The sequence below is a fragment of the Netta rufina genome, assembly GCF_964035555.1.
Source record: "Netta rufina genome assembly, chromosome: 2".
NCBI classification, from domain to species: domain Eukaryota; kingdom Metazoa; phylum Chordata; class Aves; order Anseriformes; family Anatidae; genus Netta; species Netta rufina.
Window position 1 is genome coordinate 44,913,947 of NC_140124.1, and position 15,297 is coordinate 44,929,243.

At 43.2% G+C, this 15,297-nt stretch overlaps 1 protein-coding gene across 1 annotated transcript in view; it reads left to right on the forward strand.

Annotated features, from left to right (window-relative positions):
- The window catches only part of NEK11 (NIMA related kinase 11), a gene marked incomplete at both ends in the record, with an annotated part of 99,225 nt that overhangs the window by 43,768 nt on the left and 40,160 nt on the right, over nt 1-15,297 (forward strand). The window contains 2 exons of the mRNA XM_084306670.1: nt 1,839-1,932; nt 2,728-2,866. Of these exons, the coding sequence (XP_084162796.1) occupies nt 1,839-1,932; nt 2,728-2,866 (233 nt within the window). The remainder of the gene's footprint in view (nt 1-1,838; nt 1,933-2,727; nt 2,867-15,297) is intronic.

Here is a 15,297-nt window from a genome sequence, read left to right on the forward strand (position 1 = left end):
GTCATGTTAAGGATTGCATATTCTGAGGAGTCAGACATTTAGTTACAGTGCAGCTTTTTTCAATTCTTTTGGCCCAAGAGATTTGTCAATGGAAGTTAATAGCTCAGAAAAAATAGTCTTATCAAATGACCAAGCAATGGGGTAATCAACATATTATAAGGGCTTTACAGTTTATCATTTTATTAAGAAAGTTATAAGGAAAGAGAGGATTTTAAGTACCATTTCCGAGTGGCATGTGGGAAACATCTTGAAGGCTATGTATCTGTGCATGAATTGCATTTTTAAATAGAAAGAAAATACTGTTTTGATGACACACTTGAGTTTTTGCCCATTAAAAATGTTCAGTGTTTCATATGATGTGAATGAAAATCAGAAAAGCTGCACATTCATTTTTAACATTTTCTTCAAAAGTGTTTTGCAAAGTGCAATGTAAATTAACAAATGTTTACTCAGCTATTTATAAGGGATAATAGAGGAATAAGTATTTCTGATCATGAGAATCAGCATCTTAACACTGTTATGCCAAAGCAAGCTAGCAGTTCAGTAAAGCGATGACATCTTACTACAGAGAAATATTGGAAAGTAACATGAAGCCTGAATTTGTGGCCTCAGTAACTTTGAAGCTGTTGCATATATCTGCAAATGAATAGTAATTTCAGTTGTAAGTTCAATAGTAAATTCAGTTTCTATAAAATCACTAGTGTTACTTGTGCCAGCCTGTTGTGTCCATACCCAAAAGCTGGAAATAAAAAAAAACAAACAACAAAGGCTTTAATTTCCTTTTGAAAAACATGTCTGATCATCATTTATGTCTGTTTGACACCAACTCTTTTGTTTGAGACTGGAGATGGTATGCAAGTTTATTCTCATTAAAAAACAAAACAAAACAAAAAAAAACTCCTTGAAATGATACCACTATATAAAATGTAACACCTCTTCTACATGGTTTTTACAATAATATGGTAGGCTCATTCTTATATGAAATTTATATATAGGAAGTCTCTCTCTTTCTTTTTTTTTTAATGGATGGAAATTAGGAAGTAATACTAGTTACAGGATATTTGTCGTTTGCTTTTCATTTTCTTTGCTTTCTTTCATTTTAACATTTTCTATTTATTTTTCACATTTTTTCCCAGCAACAAAAGTAAATATATTTATTTTGTAATACAAAGGCAACATATTAATCTGCAATCTTAGGTTAAAATTAAAAATTAACCTTATTGTCAATCATGAATCTTCAAAATTGATCTATTCAATTTCAACCCTGGGTACTTGCAAGCTGATTCTGCCTGAAAACATGAAATAGTGCAAAAACATAGTACCTTCTCACACTGGAGATCTACTCTCAGCAGTGCAAATCTAGACATAGAAGAGATTAGGGTATTTAGTGATGGAAACTGGAGGATTTGCGTAATGTAGGACCTAGCATAAGTAGTCCTGCACAGAAAAAACACGATTACCAACTCTACCCCAGGAGAAGTGTTCATAGCACACAAGTATTGTGCGCCTGTCTTTATCTGAAAGTTCCCCTGACTACACAGTGGAATAAAGTCTGACATATTTAAGATCTTTGGAAGAGACAAAAGAGTCTGGGATGGATAATTTACTATTTTTCAATTAATTATGCAGGTTGTGAAAGATAAATATAATAGCTGGAAATAAGGCCTGAGATCTGTTTCTGAGTTCACTAAAACTAACCTCAACTTGAGCAGATGCCATGAATATTTGGCACCATAGCACTCTAATTATGGAAACTGCTTTTCCACATCTACTGTTAGAAGATCCCTTTGCGCAATCCCTGATAGCACATCTTAATCACAAATATTCTGTATTTACAGACAGCTGGCAGAAGAAAAATATCAAGAAAATATCAAAAGAATGCAAGAATTCAGGTCCCGTAATTTTCAGCAGCTGAATGTCGATGTCCTTCATGTAAGTATGAGCTGTTGTTTCAGATACCTTATTTATGCACTTTCAATGTACCTCTTTTCTGTTCTCCACACACTTTCTTTAGGACTGGACAGACAGTCCAGTCCAGAGATTAACAATTCTCTATTTATTGAACAATTTTCTATTTAGACACCCATAAATCTAAATCTGCTCTCTGAAATGGACTTACTGATCTTTTGTGTGATATCGGAGTTCAAAATACATTCATTTTCAGGATTTTTAATCCTTTAAACACTCTTATTTGGCATGGCTGTGGGTTCTTTTCATTTGAGTAGTAAAGAATACTAACATTTAAACTGTCTTCTTAGTAAGAATAAAGTCTTAGAATGCTTCCCAGTATAATGTAACCTTTGCTTTTAGGATATCTGCAACATAAGATAGTCCTGTTCAGGACTAGTACTACATTTTATCATACAGTGAACAGCATCAGTTTGGAAATAGTCAGTAAAAGCATCACAGCAACAATAAGATTTGTTTTAGTGTTTTGTTTTCTATCTTTTCTGTAGCGTGTACTCTAGTTTCTATTTCTCATTATCTCTGGAGAAAAAAAAAAGCATGTTAAATCTGTGTTAGCTTGTGGCTGAGTCACTGCTGTCATTTAGAAAAGAGGTAGGAGGGTGTTTTTTTTGTTGTTGTTGTTGTTTTGTTTTGTTTTGTTTTGTTGTTGTTGTTTAATATGAGTCCCAGCAGTTGTGTGGATCAGGGCAGCCATTGTATTGTGATCCTGCTGAAAGCTCTAACTGTACCTTTTTCTCTGTGCTGCTTTGTTTGATTAAGGAATCTGATGAGCAGACTTCAAAACTGCTAATTCATTCTGAGCCAGTCATTACATGTGACTCTGTGTCCATAGGATGCGATAAACAAAGTGGAAATGAGAGATCAAGTCAACTCTGCATGTCTAAACTTACAGACCATGGTAAGAATTAAAAATCTTATATTGAAATGAAACTTCAAGTAAACAAACCAAGATTTGATTTTGTCTCCTATACTTAATCTATGGTGCAGAAACTGCAGTATAAAAAACAGTCAGATTGGGAAATAATCTAGGTGGATGCACGTAGACTGGATGTACAGCATGGTTATGTCGCAGGAGGTCTGGGTGTCCAGAGTTGGAGTGGCGTCTGAGCAGCAAAGAAGGTGAACACACCTTCTCCAAAAGAGATGGAGAGTTAGAAGAAAATAGCTTTAACCTTTGCACAGATTAAACGACTTGCATTAGAAATGCATTTCCTAAATTACCTCATCAGGGCAAAAAAACAGTACAAGAATGCAGAGCATTTTGCACCTTCGGTACACTTTGATACCATTTTCATTACCTATAGCAATGAGAGAAGCAGATGGAAACTCTTTAAACTGTTACCTATACTGTCCTCAGATATGTAGCTACTGTTTAGAGGATATGAATACTATAAAACGTGCTTAACTGTACACAGATAAGCAAATAATCAGGCTTTTGAAAAAAGAGTCAGACTGCGGAGATGTACTTAATTAGGAAAGTATTTTTCAGAGCACGTATATACGTTTTGTTTCTACAGTCTTCTGGCATAATGTCATACCCTTTAATATTTAAGAATTGTTGTGTAATTGCTATTATGGTGGAAGATTTTTATTCAGATTACAGTCTTGAAAGTAGGCATTAATATCATTTAAAATTTAGAAACTAATAGCTCCGTGTTTTAGTGTTGTTTTATGTGTGTCTGTGAAGGCATGTGTCATTAAATCAAAGGCATCAAAATCAGTTTGTTTGAGATGGAGGTGGGTTTTTTAATAGCAAGTGGCTTTTTTCTTTCAATGTAGCCTCATTTATGTCGATGTGGTTAGCTTGCTATTTCACAGTACAAGGAGGGATGATCTGTGTAGGAGAGAACCCAGCTGCTAGAAATACATCCTGAGGGGAGGGTGGAGAAGCTTGCAAGTAGGAGACTGAGAGAAAGCAGTAAATGTGTGTGGGAGATGTACCGGGCAAAGCATACAAAGAAACCTAAATAGAAACAGGACAACATGCAAGAAAGGAGAGAAACTGATGTTTCTGTCTTTAGAGGTCATTTAATTGTTAAACTATGATGATGGAAATAAGGTACATTTATATCTGTGATAGAAAAGTTTGGACAATCCAAAGCTATACAAAACTGGATGTGTGTTTAGTGACACTTCTTTTGTCAGACTCTCTGAAGTGGCGGATTCATGAGAAAAAGGGCTTATGGATAAGCAAAGGGATTACATGGCTTCTCTTCCTTGCTTCCTGAATACCTTGTAGTTCCTGAACCTGATGTCAAAGCTCTTACTTATTCTATGCAGTATTCATTCTCTTCATCAAAAATTTCAGTGCAACCATACATGTTCTACATGCTATTAATTAAGTTATTAATGGAGTCTGTGTATCTGAAAATGTAGAAACAGTTCCAGCTATTGATTTTCAGTAGAATTTGGTTCTCAATCAATGGACTATACAATAGAAAAACAAGAAATCTAGAAGCAAGGCTATAAAATGATTTTGTAAAGTAGTCTTACATGTGAATAAATTTGGCTAACGTATACCAGGTTAGCAGAAGTAGTTTGATGAATGCCAGACTAACAAGCTCCCTAGTTATAACTAAGAACTAAAAGCAAATGAGGAAGGGGCAAAAAGGCAGGGGAGGGAGTCTGTACATGAATACCAGGGAGGCTCAACAACAGCAACCTTTAAGCTCCTTCAGGACAGACCTAAAAATCCTCTGAGTAGGAAAAGCTGGTTGGGAACAGCTAAGGATAGCATCCCAATCCCAACAAGTAGGAAGGAAAGTTCAAGTTATTTTCAGCTCATATCCTGAAGTCCTTGAAAAATTTGCAATGTGAAGAAAAGAATAGGACTTGGAGGACAGGATGAGGCTTTTAAAGGTTACGGAGAGGTATAGAAAATAAAACACTTTATACTGTGCTTTAACTGAAAATTACCTAAAGCATTATGAAACACGGGTGTATGTGGTTGGGGAAGGTGTCAGATACAAAGCTTGAGGTTGGTTTTAGTAAGTAGATTTAAAAAACATGGCATCCGATCCAATTTTAGTAGTAGTATGCACATTTATTGAAAGCTGGGGGAAAAAAGGCAGTGTAGATAGATGAATTAAAATCAAGATCAGGGTTTGGAGTTCAGAATTTCATGGTGGACAAGTTTCAGCAAAGTCAAGAACATTTAACTGCTGAAGAGTTCTCTGGGAAACAGAAGCTTCTCTCCATGTTTGTTTTATGTAATCAGCGATGATCTTTTGAATATTATTCATTCTAATTAACACCTCTGTACACTTGAGGGACATTTAAAAGAGTTGTCTGAAATAACAAATAGCTGACCAATCTGTTAGTCTTCAAAAGGGTTTACTTTTTGGGAATGTGAAAGAGATCTAAGCAGACACCGTGCTTTTGATGTTGAGGAGAACTCAGTCTATTACAGAAGAGGTCCATTCAGACTGTTCACAGATTGTACAAAAACTTCTTCAGAAACTTAAAGAAATAACCTGATTCTTACAGTACTTACAGGTAAATGCTGCGGGCAATATAAATACTGTTTTAAGTAACAAAATTGTTAGTTTTTCAACACTATGTTCCTTATTAAACCATCTAGCTATATTTTTGTTGTGGCTCCCCTCCAAAGACAGATAAGCACCACACATATGTACCCTCACTGCCCTGTGGTGGTATGGGAGAGAGAAGTGGAAAAAAAGTAAAACTCAAGGACTGAGAGAAAGATAGCTCCATAGGACAGAAAAGAAAGGAAAAGAAAAAAGAAAAAAAAAAAAAAAAAGTAATGAAAAAAGAGTACAAGAAACAAATGATGCACAAAGCAATTGCTCACCACTTGCCAAATAATGCTCAGCCAGAACTCAAGCAGCGGAAGTCTGACTTATCACATCAGATTGCTGCCCAGTCCTAGTCTTCAGCACAACCCCATAGGGTATGGGACATGACTCTGGCCAGTTTGGGCCAGCTCTCCAGACTGCGACCCTGCCCAGCTCCTGGTGCACCCGCAGCCTCCTGGCTGGCAGGGCGGTGTGGGCAGATGAAACCTCCTTGGCTCTGTGTAAGCAGTGCTCTGCGACAACTAAAAGGTCGGTGTGTTGTCAGCATCACTCTCTTCTGAAATCCAGAACCCAGCTCCATACCAGCTACTGGGAAGACAACAAACTCTGTCCCAGCTGAAACCAGGACAGCCTCGTGCACTTTCCAGTGTTCTTCTACCATCTCCTCAAAAGCATCGCTGAGTGCGCATTTTACAGAACCCTGTTTCTGACAATGAAGCTCATGCCGTGACCTTCCAAAGGGTTGAGCCCTTCAGGGAAGCCCCCTGCCTGCGGGTGTGGGGAGATGGCAAGTGAGAGTTGGTAGGGTGCTGCAATACACGGAGGCTTTCTTTGCTGAAAAGTTCTCATTATCACACATGGCCACAAACCACCACTGGGCAATATTCTGTGATTCAAGGCAAGCATGGAGAGAGGTGTCAGGCTAATTAAGAAAAGCCATCTTGGAAGAGACCGAACCCAGGAGTGGGCCCCAAGGAATCAAGAACAAAGTGTCACTGCAAAGACGTGAGGCTCCCATCAGAGTTCAGAGTCAGCTGGGAATCCCCAGCACAGATTCACTGGATTTAGGATGTCATGTAGGCAAGAACAATTTGTGCCACACAGGAGGTTCTGAGGTAGAGAGATGATCCATTTAGGGTCGAGAAGGAGTCCTTTTTCTATCAAGAGAGACAGAAGAGGGCAGAGGACACCACCTCCTTTGAGCAGCCAAAAGCTGCTGCTAATTTCTGTGTTTTACCTGAGACGAGCGAAAGACACTGATGCTTCCTAGTCTCTGAGAATGGCACCTTTCCCAGAGCCATTCCTCCTTCTCAGACAGCCCATTACTCTTTTAGTTCCCTGCCTTTGCCGTTGGTGGTGGTACCTAGAGACAGCCTCTGGTTCTTAGGCTGCACTTGCAGGAGGCCAGCAGTGCCTTCCAGGGATGCTGCAGGTTGCCAGTCCTGGTTCCCCAACTGGCAGGCATTCTCTGCTGCCAGGCTTTTAGGAGACTTTTGCTGTCAGCCTTTTTTCCAGTCGGGCCCGGTCACCTTTGTGGCTGCTCCTGTCCCGAACACTTCCCATTCCCATGACGACTCCTCACCCCCAAATGACTTCTCACCCCCACGTCTCACTCACGGACCCGCCACCCACAGCCACTCCCCATCAGGAGCAGACATCCCCAAACCAATTCATGGCGGGGACAGCACGGGAGGGCTGTGTCCAGCCCCCTTCCCCCCCCCAATCCCCCTGATGCTGAGCGATGCGGGAAGAAGTGCAGGCAGAGGCTTTGCAGGGTGGAAGAGTGGTAATTTATTCTTCCTGGGGGAATCGTGGCTGCCACCCCCAGCCCGTCCCCAGGTGAGGCCCGGCCGCCTGCTCAGGTGGGGGGCCCGGCCTGCCGGCCCGCATGGTCCCCGTGTCCCGGCTCCTCCTGCCGCACCCTGTGCAGCCAGGATGTGTCCCCGACGTCGGCGTCCTGCGGGGAGCGTGGCAGTCTGCGCCCGACCTGCCCCGCGTGCCAGGAGAAGCTTCTCTCAAGTCTGCGCTCCGTGGAGGGGCTGCGTGCCCTGCGCCGGGGAGAGACGCTGCGGGAGCGGTAGATGGAGGGGCTCCTCTGCCCCTGCCCCCGCTGCTGCTGCTGCTGCCGCCGCCCCAGCCGCGCGTTGCGCTGGAATCTTCCGCGGGGTCTTCGGGCCAGGCGCACCACTGCTACGATGGGCCCGCGGCACATCGGGCAGGTGTTTCTTGCCTCCGCCCAGACGTGGATGCACTCCAGGCAAAAGGAGTGCCTGCAGGGGTTCACACGAGCTGCGCTGGACAGCGGGCCCAGGCAGATGGGGCACATCTCATCCCCGGGGATCTCTTCAGGCTGGTCCTGCCGCCGGCTCATGGTTCCTGCAGCTTCCGCAACGTACAGATGGTCGTCCTGTGGGGGAGGCTGCCCTGGTGCTGGGCGCTCAGCAGTTGCCCGGGGTCTTCAGCACCTCGATGTCTCGCGGGTCGCCGGCAGGAACTTGACACCTCACGTGCCAGCAGCGTTGCCACCAGGAGGACTACTGCAGAGAGAAGCAGGAAGAAAATGTTGTATCAGCAAGCAGACATTAGCTTTCTAGGTTCTACCAAGTTGTCTAGAGTACTGTAGCAGTAACTGTTCTGTGTATGGATTGCTAACATGGCTGTTAGAGCAGCAAATATGCTTATGATCGGTTATACTTGGCAAGACTACGCTGAGGACAGATGAGGCACATGGATGTCTGTAGATTGGAGAACATTACCGAAGGCCCTTGATGATGGCTTGCGTACAACAAGATTGGCTTCGCGTATGCCTATAGCACTAGCTCCGCCTGTCTCTCTCTTTCCAGCTGTGAAGACTCAAGCTCTCGCCTACCACCAGCCGGACTGGCCGCAGGCGCCCCGCGCAGGGCATTTATAGGCAGCCCGCTTATGTGAGGCCATAGGTGACATCAGCAGGGTCTGGGGTGTCCTCACAGAAGGGGGCTGCCTATAAAAGCCCTGCGCAGGGTGCCTGCGGCCAGTCCGGCTGGTGGTAGGCGAGTGCTCAAGTCTCCACGGCTGGAAGGAGAGAGAGAGGCGGAGCTATTGCTATAGGCATACGCGAAGCCATTGTTGTTGCACGTGAACCATCAAGGGCCTTCGGTAATGCTCTCACACCTATAGACATCCATGTACCTCATCTGGCCTAAGCCTAGTCTGTGTTTGCAATCCATACACAGACTGCTGACAGCTACAGCACTCTAGACAACTTGGTAGAACCTAGAAAGCGAATGTCTGCTTGCTGATACAACATTTTCTCCCTGCTTCTCTCTGCAGTAGTCCTCCTGGTGGCACGTGAGTCATTGAGGTCCTGCCGGCGACCCGCGAGACATCGAGGTGCTGAAGACCCCGGGCAGCAGCTGAGCGCCCAGCACCAGGGCAGCCTCCCCCACAGGACGACCAGTTCCACATCGCGGAAGCTGCAGGAACCATGAGCCGGCGGCAGGAGCAGCCCGAGGAGGCCCCCGGGGACGAGATGTGCCCCATCTGCCTGGGCCCGCTGTCCAGCGCAGCTCGTGTGGACCCCTGCAGGCACTCCTTTTGCCTGGAGTGCATCCACGTCTGGGCGGAGGCAAGAAACACCTGCCCGATGTGCCGCGGGCCCATCGCAGCAGTGGTGCGCCTGGCCCGAAGACCCCGCGGAAGGTTCCAGCGGAATGCGCGGCTGGGGCGGCGGCAGCAGCAGCAGCGGGGGCAGGGGCAGAGGAGCCCCTCCATCTACCGCTCCCGCAGCGTCTCGCCCCGGCGCAGGGCGCGCAGCCCCTCCACGGAGCGCAGACTTGAAAGAAGCTTCTCCTGGCACGCGGGGCAGGTCGGGCGCAGACTGCCACGCTCCCCGCAGGACGCCGACGTCGGGGACACATCCTGGCTGCACAGGGTGCGGCAGGAGGAGCCGGGACACGGGGACCACGCGGGCCGGCAGGCCGGGCCCCCCGCCTGAGCAGGCGGCCGGGCCTCACCTGGGGACGGGCTGGGGGTGGCAGCCACGATTCCCCCAGGAAGAATAAATTACCACTCTTCCACCCTGCAAAGCCTCTGCCTGCACTTCTTCCCGCATCGCTCAGCATCAGGGGGGTTGGGGGGGGGAAGGGGGCTGGACACAGCCCTCCCATGCTGTCCCTGCCATGAATTGGTTTGGGGATGTCTGCTCCTGATGGGGAGTGGCTGTGGGTGGCGGGTCCGTGAGTGAGACGTCGGGGTGAGAAGTCATTTGGGGGTGAGGAGTCGTCATGGGAATGGGAAGTGTTCGGGACAGGAGCAGCTACAAAAGTTTAAATTGCTCAGTTGTTGTATTGGCCTCGCATGATAAGAAGATTCAGCTCTATCCACAAAATCCAGGCTGAAGAAGGAACATGGTGCCCAAAGTAGAACTTAATTAAATTAGCTGAGTTTGCAAAAGTTCAAAAGTGCTGAAGCAGTTAAAAAATGACTGAGCATGTGCAAAAAAGAACAGACCGAAGTACAAAATGAAGAAGATTATGAGCCTTCATCAGAAAGCCCCCAAGTGCTACCACCAGAGTTTACTGTGCCTGCGATAGCAGGAGGGACAATATGATAATTAGGTCTGAGAAACCATTAGGATAAGTCCTGCCCTTTCTTAAGAATTGCATGAATATGGATATCACCGTACCAGAAATAACTACTACTTGTCTTGCTTGCATGTACATATCAAATGGAATTATTCCCCACATAACCCAGTGGTGTTAATAAAGAATATATGCTTTCTGTTTCTCCAAAAGAAGTCTTGGAAAGCTACATTGCTTTTTGCATTCCACCATTGATAAGGACAGAAGAAGAAACTGAGGAACAGCTTATCAGCTGTGAAGGTGGAAATTGGCCAGAGACAGTGGGAACGTGCATGAGAAACCTAGGGTTGTTTAGAGAAAATGAGGATGTCGCGCTGTGGAGGGGCTGCACTCCCTGCGCCTGGGCAGGATGTTGTGGGATCAGTACCTGGAGCTGCTCATCTGCCACTACACAACAACCCCAAGCAGCACTACAGGCTGGCAGATGAGTGGCTGTAAAGCTGTCTGGCAGAGACTGACCTTGGCATATTGGTTGATAGTCGGCTGAACATGAGCCAGCAGTGTGCTCAGGTGGCCAAGAAGGCCAATGGCATCTTGGCTTGTATAAGAAACAGTGTGGCAAGCAGGTCTAGGGAGGTGATCGTCCCCCTGTACTCTGGTGAGGTCTCACCTCAAGTACTGTGTTCAGTTTTGGGCCCCTCACTACAAGACAGACATCAAGGTCCTGGAGTGTATCCAGAAAAGGGCTACGAAGCTGGTGAAGGGCCTGGAACATATGTCTTACGAGGAACAGCTGAGGGAGCTGGGGTTGTTTAGCCTGGATGAGGCTCAGGGGCAACCTTACAGCCTCTCCATAGGTACCTTAAAGGAGGCTGTAGCAAGGTGGGGATTAGTCTATGCTCCCATGTGCCTGGTGACAGAATGAGGGGGAATGGGATAAAGTTGTACTAGGGGAGGATTAGGTTGGATATTAGGAAGAACTTCTTTACTGAAAGGGTTGTCGGGCATTGGAATGGGCTGCCCAGGGAAGTGGTTGAGTCACCATCCTTGGAGGTCTTGAAAAGACATTGAGATGTAGAGCTCAGTGATATGGTTTAGTGGAGGGCTGGTTAGTGTTAGGTCAGAGGTTGGACTAGGTGATCTTGGAGGTTTCTTCCAACCTAGGTGATTCTGTGATTAATCTACCTCAAGAAGGGTCCAGTTTTAACATGGGAGTGGGCAACAGTGAAAAGTTACGTGAATAGCAAGTTATGCTATTTTTGTTTCAGTGACCCAGGAGAGGAAGCTGTGCATTGAGAACACACATTTTCAGAGCTGTTATCTTGGCTGTGCTCGGTGCTTTGCTAGAGAAGTGCTATCCACAGTGACATCATTTCCCCACCATTTGCTTTTCTTCCATAGAAAAACTACAAGCTTCCTTCTCACCAATGAGTCCAGTGCGTGGCTGCCATAGGTATCTATTCATACTTCCTTTTCCTAAAGAATTTGACACGTTTGATATATTCTGGCAAGATCCCTCTGCTACTCTGTAGAAAGTTGTTTCTGGGCCAAAATATTTCAGGGCTTTTGAACCTTCTTATTTCTGCCTTAGATTTACCCTTGGCTGTTCCATGCCAGCATTTGCAGGATGCATTACTCTGTTGACTTGCAGCTTAAATAGTGATTTTCCTCCCTTTGCTTACTCTCCTCATGATTTCATAAGCAGCGTGGCACCATTAATATCCTTCTGTGTAACACTTCTATGAAATACTTCTGTATTTTTCATACCTTTTAACACTGGCCACTCACAGCATACCTGAACCCTCCTTCCTTAAGACACTTCCCAGCTGTCATCTTCCAGTTTACAACAGATTATTTTTGTTTTAATGCTTGCACTCTGCTACAACTCTGTTCTTTGAAGTTTCCTTTTCCATGATTCCAGTTCTCGGGGTCATCCAGTGTATGTTGTTATAATATTCTTGTCTTTCTTTGTATTGGTGATTCACTTTAGCTTAGCTTCTGGAAGGTGATTCCATACATACTAACTCCAGCAGGGCAAACCTCTCCCTTGCCAGCTTTGCTGTGTTGTTCCTGGTTACATAGATCTATATAACCTGTGTGTGAAGTGGTAACTGCATGTTTTAATTGTATTAAGACACCTTTCCCAAGATGAAAGGGTAAAAATGGCCTGGACCATAAAAGTTTGCTACTATTATATAAACTGCTATGTGCAAGACCTGATGCAAACCATCTTCCACTGATTTAGTGTGCAAGCTAATTCCTCAATTATTTGCAGCTGCAGATTACATATCATACCATCTAATCAACATGCCCTTCCCGTATTCCATCTAGTAACAGCAAAACCACAGCTGATTAATCAGTTCAGACCTATGTAATTTGACACGTGATATGTAGGTCCTTGAGGGATCAAGTAGGTATTCTAGTACCCGGAGCTTATTTCAGAGATGTCTGGCTAGTCTAAGTTAACTCTTTAGATTTCTCCTTGAAACTTTTTCTGCACAGTGGTGTGTTGCTTCTGTGCCTTTCCCACCCTCCTTGTCACCATCCTTACAGCACTGGGAAGCACTTGAAGTGCTGCTCTGCAGTGCTGGCTGAGCTTGCAAGGAAATCACATCTCCTCTCATAAAACATCAGCCAGTATGTTAGGAGAACTCATAATCACAAAAGTGTAGGGAATCCTCTTAGCGTGCACTGCCAGCAGGGTAAGTAGGTATCCACAGTGGATTATTAAGAAATATCTCTGTAAATCTTTGGGTTCTGGATCTTAGGAGGACCAGGTCTCCTGGTCCTAGGTTTTGCTACATTTTGCATGCTTGTTAGAGCAAAGGATTCTTCAAGTTTGGGTAATTACTCTTCTGCACATTGCAAGTCTACTAAGAGATGTCGCAGGTGGGTAGGTAACGTTACTTGCAAAGATTTAAATATGTGCTTTACATTTCTATTTCTCTTAAGTTACTGTAATCATCTTCTTAAGTTTTGCATCTTTATTCATACAGTCTGGAGCAATAAATGTTCCTTTTATTTGTAGAAAGGCAGACAACAGAGTTGGTAAGAGTCACCTAGAAAAATTGCCTTTCTAATTATTACTAACCATACTGAGTAAAGGGCTGAAGTGGTATGTTGAGTATATTATTAGAGTAGTATATACTTTTCCTGTATTGTTTCAGCTAAGTAGAGCACTGCCTCATTCCTCAGATATGCAAACCTTTGTAAATACAAACCAATGAAAAACGGTTTTTCCTTATTTGAAACATTTGTGCAACAGTTTAAATCTTTTTTTTTTTTTTTAATTTGTTAATTGGGAACCAAATTTAAAATAGATTGTATTTGATAACTGGAGATATTCACTGAAATATGTATTATAGTTGTGTTTAATATTAATTGAAGAATGTTGGTGTCTACATCTTATTTATCCAGGAAGTTACGGAACTTTTATCATAAAAATAATTTAAAACTAGGGTCAACAGAACGGTTAAGAATATATTGTACCAGTGGGAATAGTCTTTTTCTCTAGATATCTTCCCATCTTTTCCATCTCCTGTTCTCCAAGTACAAGCAAGACACATAAAGGAGCTGAAGTAAATCTCACATTGAGATGGTACTCAGAGACACGGAGTCATTGTCAGTATTAAATGCAAATATGTGTGTCAAAAATGTACATGTATGTGTATTCATTTACAGATGTTCTTTCATTTATTTATAAAGAATAGCATAAAATTGCTAATGTTTTATAAATAAGTTCCCTTTGTGCTTTGATTTTTTCCCTTTTTTTTTTTTTTGATACATTTCTCCAGCTCATTTTATTTTTTTTCTGAATATTAAAAAGCACGTTCTGAAAATTAAAAATGTGTCAGGATAAACCTGTATCTATATTTCCTATTTTTGTTAACACTTATCTAGGAAATTAGTCACTCATCCTCTCTGACTGTCATCAAAAAAAAAAAAAAGCTACTTTGCAATGAATTTGGTGACAGCACATTTGTTTGTTTTGTTTGTTTGTTTTCCTGTCTCTTGACCTGTTCCAGGGCATGTACTTTGTTTCAGTAGTGGTCATGTGAGAATAATGACAAGGCAAATTCTACCATAGGGCTGGACAACTAGATGTCACTTTTATATATCAGAAAGAAAAAAAGGCTGTAAAGAAGAAGGACTGCCCATATTTAACTGCTCTTTTCCATTAAAGGTATTAAGCTCAGGTGGAATAAATGATTTACTTTATGAAACATCAGGAAAAATTATCACTGAAAAGATACAAGTATCCATAAGCTATACCCAGCCTTGATGTTATGGACGTATACGGTCAGTGCCTTCCTATGGCAGCTAGAACAAGTCTGTTCCAGCTGGGTGGAGTTCATTAGATGTTTAATGTTCCTTCTGATATGGCCTCCTTTTGAAAAGCTATTGGAAACATTACAAAACATCATGCATTGTCATGCATTACTTTCTAATATATCAATATACCTCATGATGATACGCTGATTAACTTTGTTGAGCTCATAGTCTATTTTTCTGATTATACAAAAAATGTAATCAGATGAGCAGATGTCCAGGTATTGAGAAAAGGTTCTGGTGCCGAGGGTCATCTTTTCCACGGATTTTTGTTGTACTGGTAGATCACTTCAGCTTTTCTCTGTGGGCTACCTCATGCTGGGCTGGGATGGAAAGTTGCAGCTCTGTCACTATATCACATTAATTATTTGTGTGCAATACCTTTTGCTTCAGTTGCAGCATTATCTAATGAAGCCACATTTTACAGCATAATTCCTCTCAACTCTGTATACAACTTGATTCCCATTGGCTGGCTCTAAGTTTGCAGATGTATTTAATAAATAGGAAAGACTAGTTATGGGGATTTATTTGTAATGAAACCAGATAAATCTTTGTCAGAGCATGCACTATACTTATCCATGTGAGAAATTAGTATGGAAAATCTACAGTTTCTTAGTTTACTACACAGAAAATCCTCTAGGTAGAGAAGCTCAGTCTTTGCAGTGGCATGAAGCATGAAGAACAAGGTATAATCCTGTTACACAACTGTAATAGCTAAATGTTCAAAGTTTCTGATTCAATTTCTACAGTAGAAGTTACCTTGAAATTGGCTGCAAATTCATAAACTATATCTAAAAGTGCTCCCAGAAAGCTCAGTGCAATTACACGTGCAACAAAAACTACCATTTCCTTATCTTTGATACTGATTTGGATCAATTTTTGCAGTTGAAAGATATTGGGCT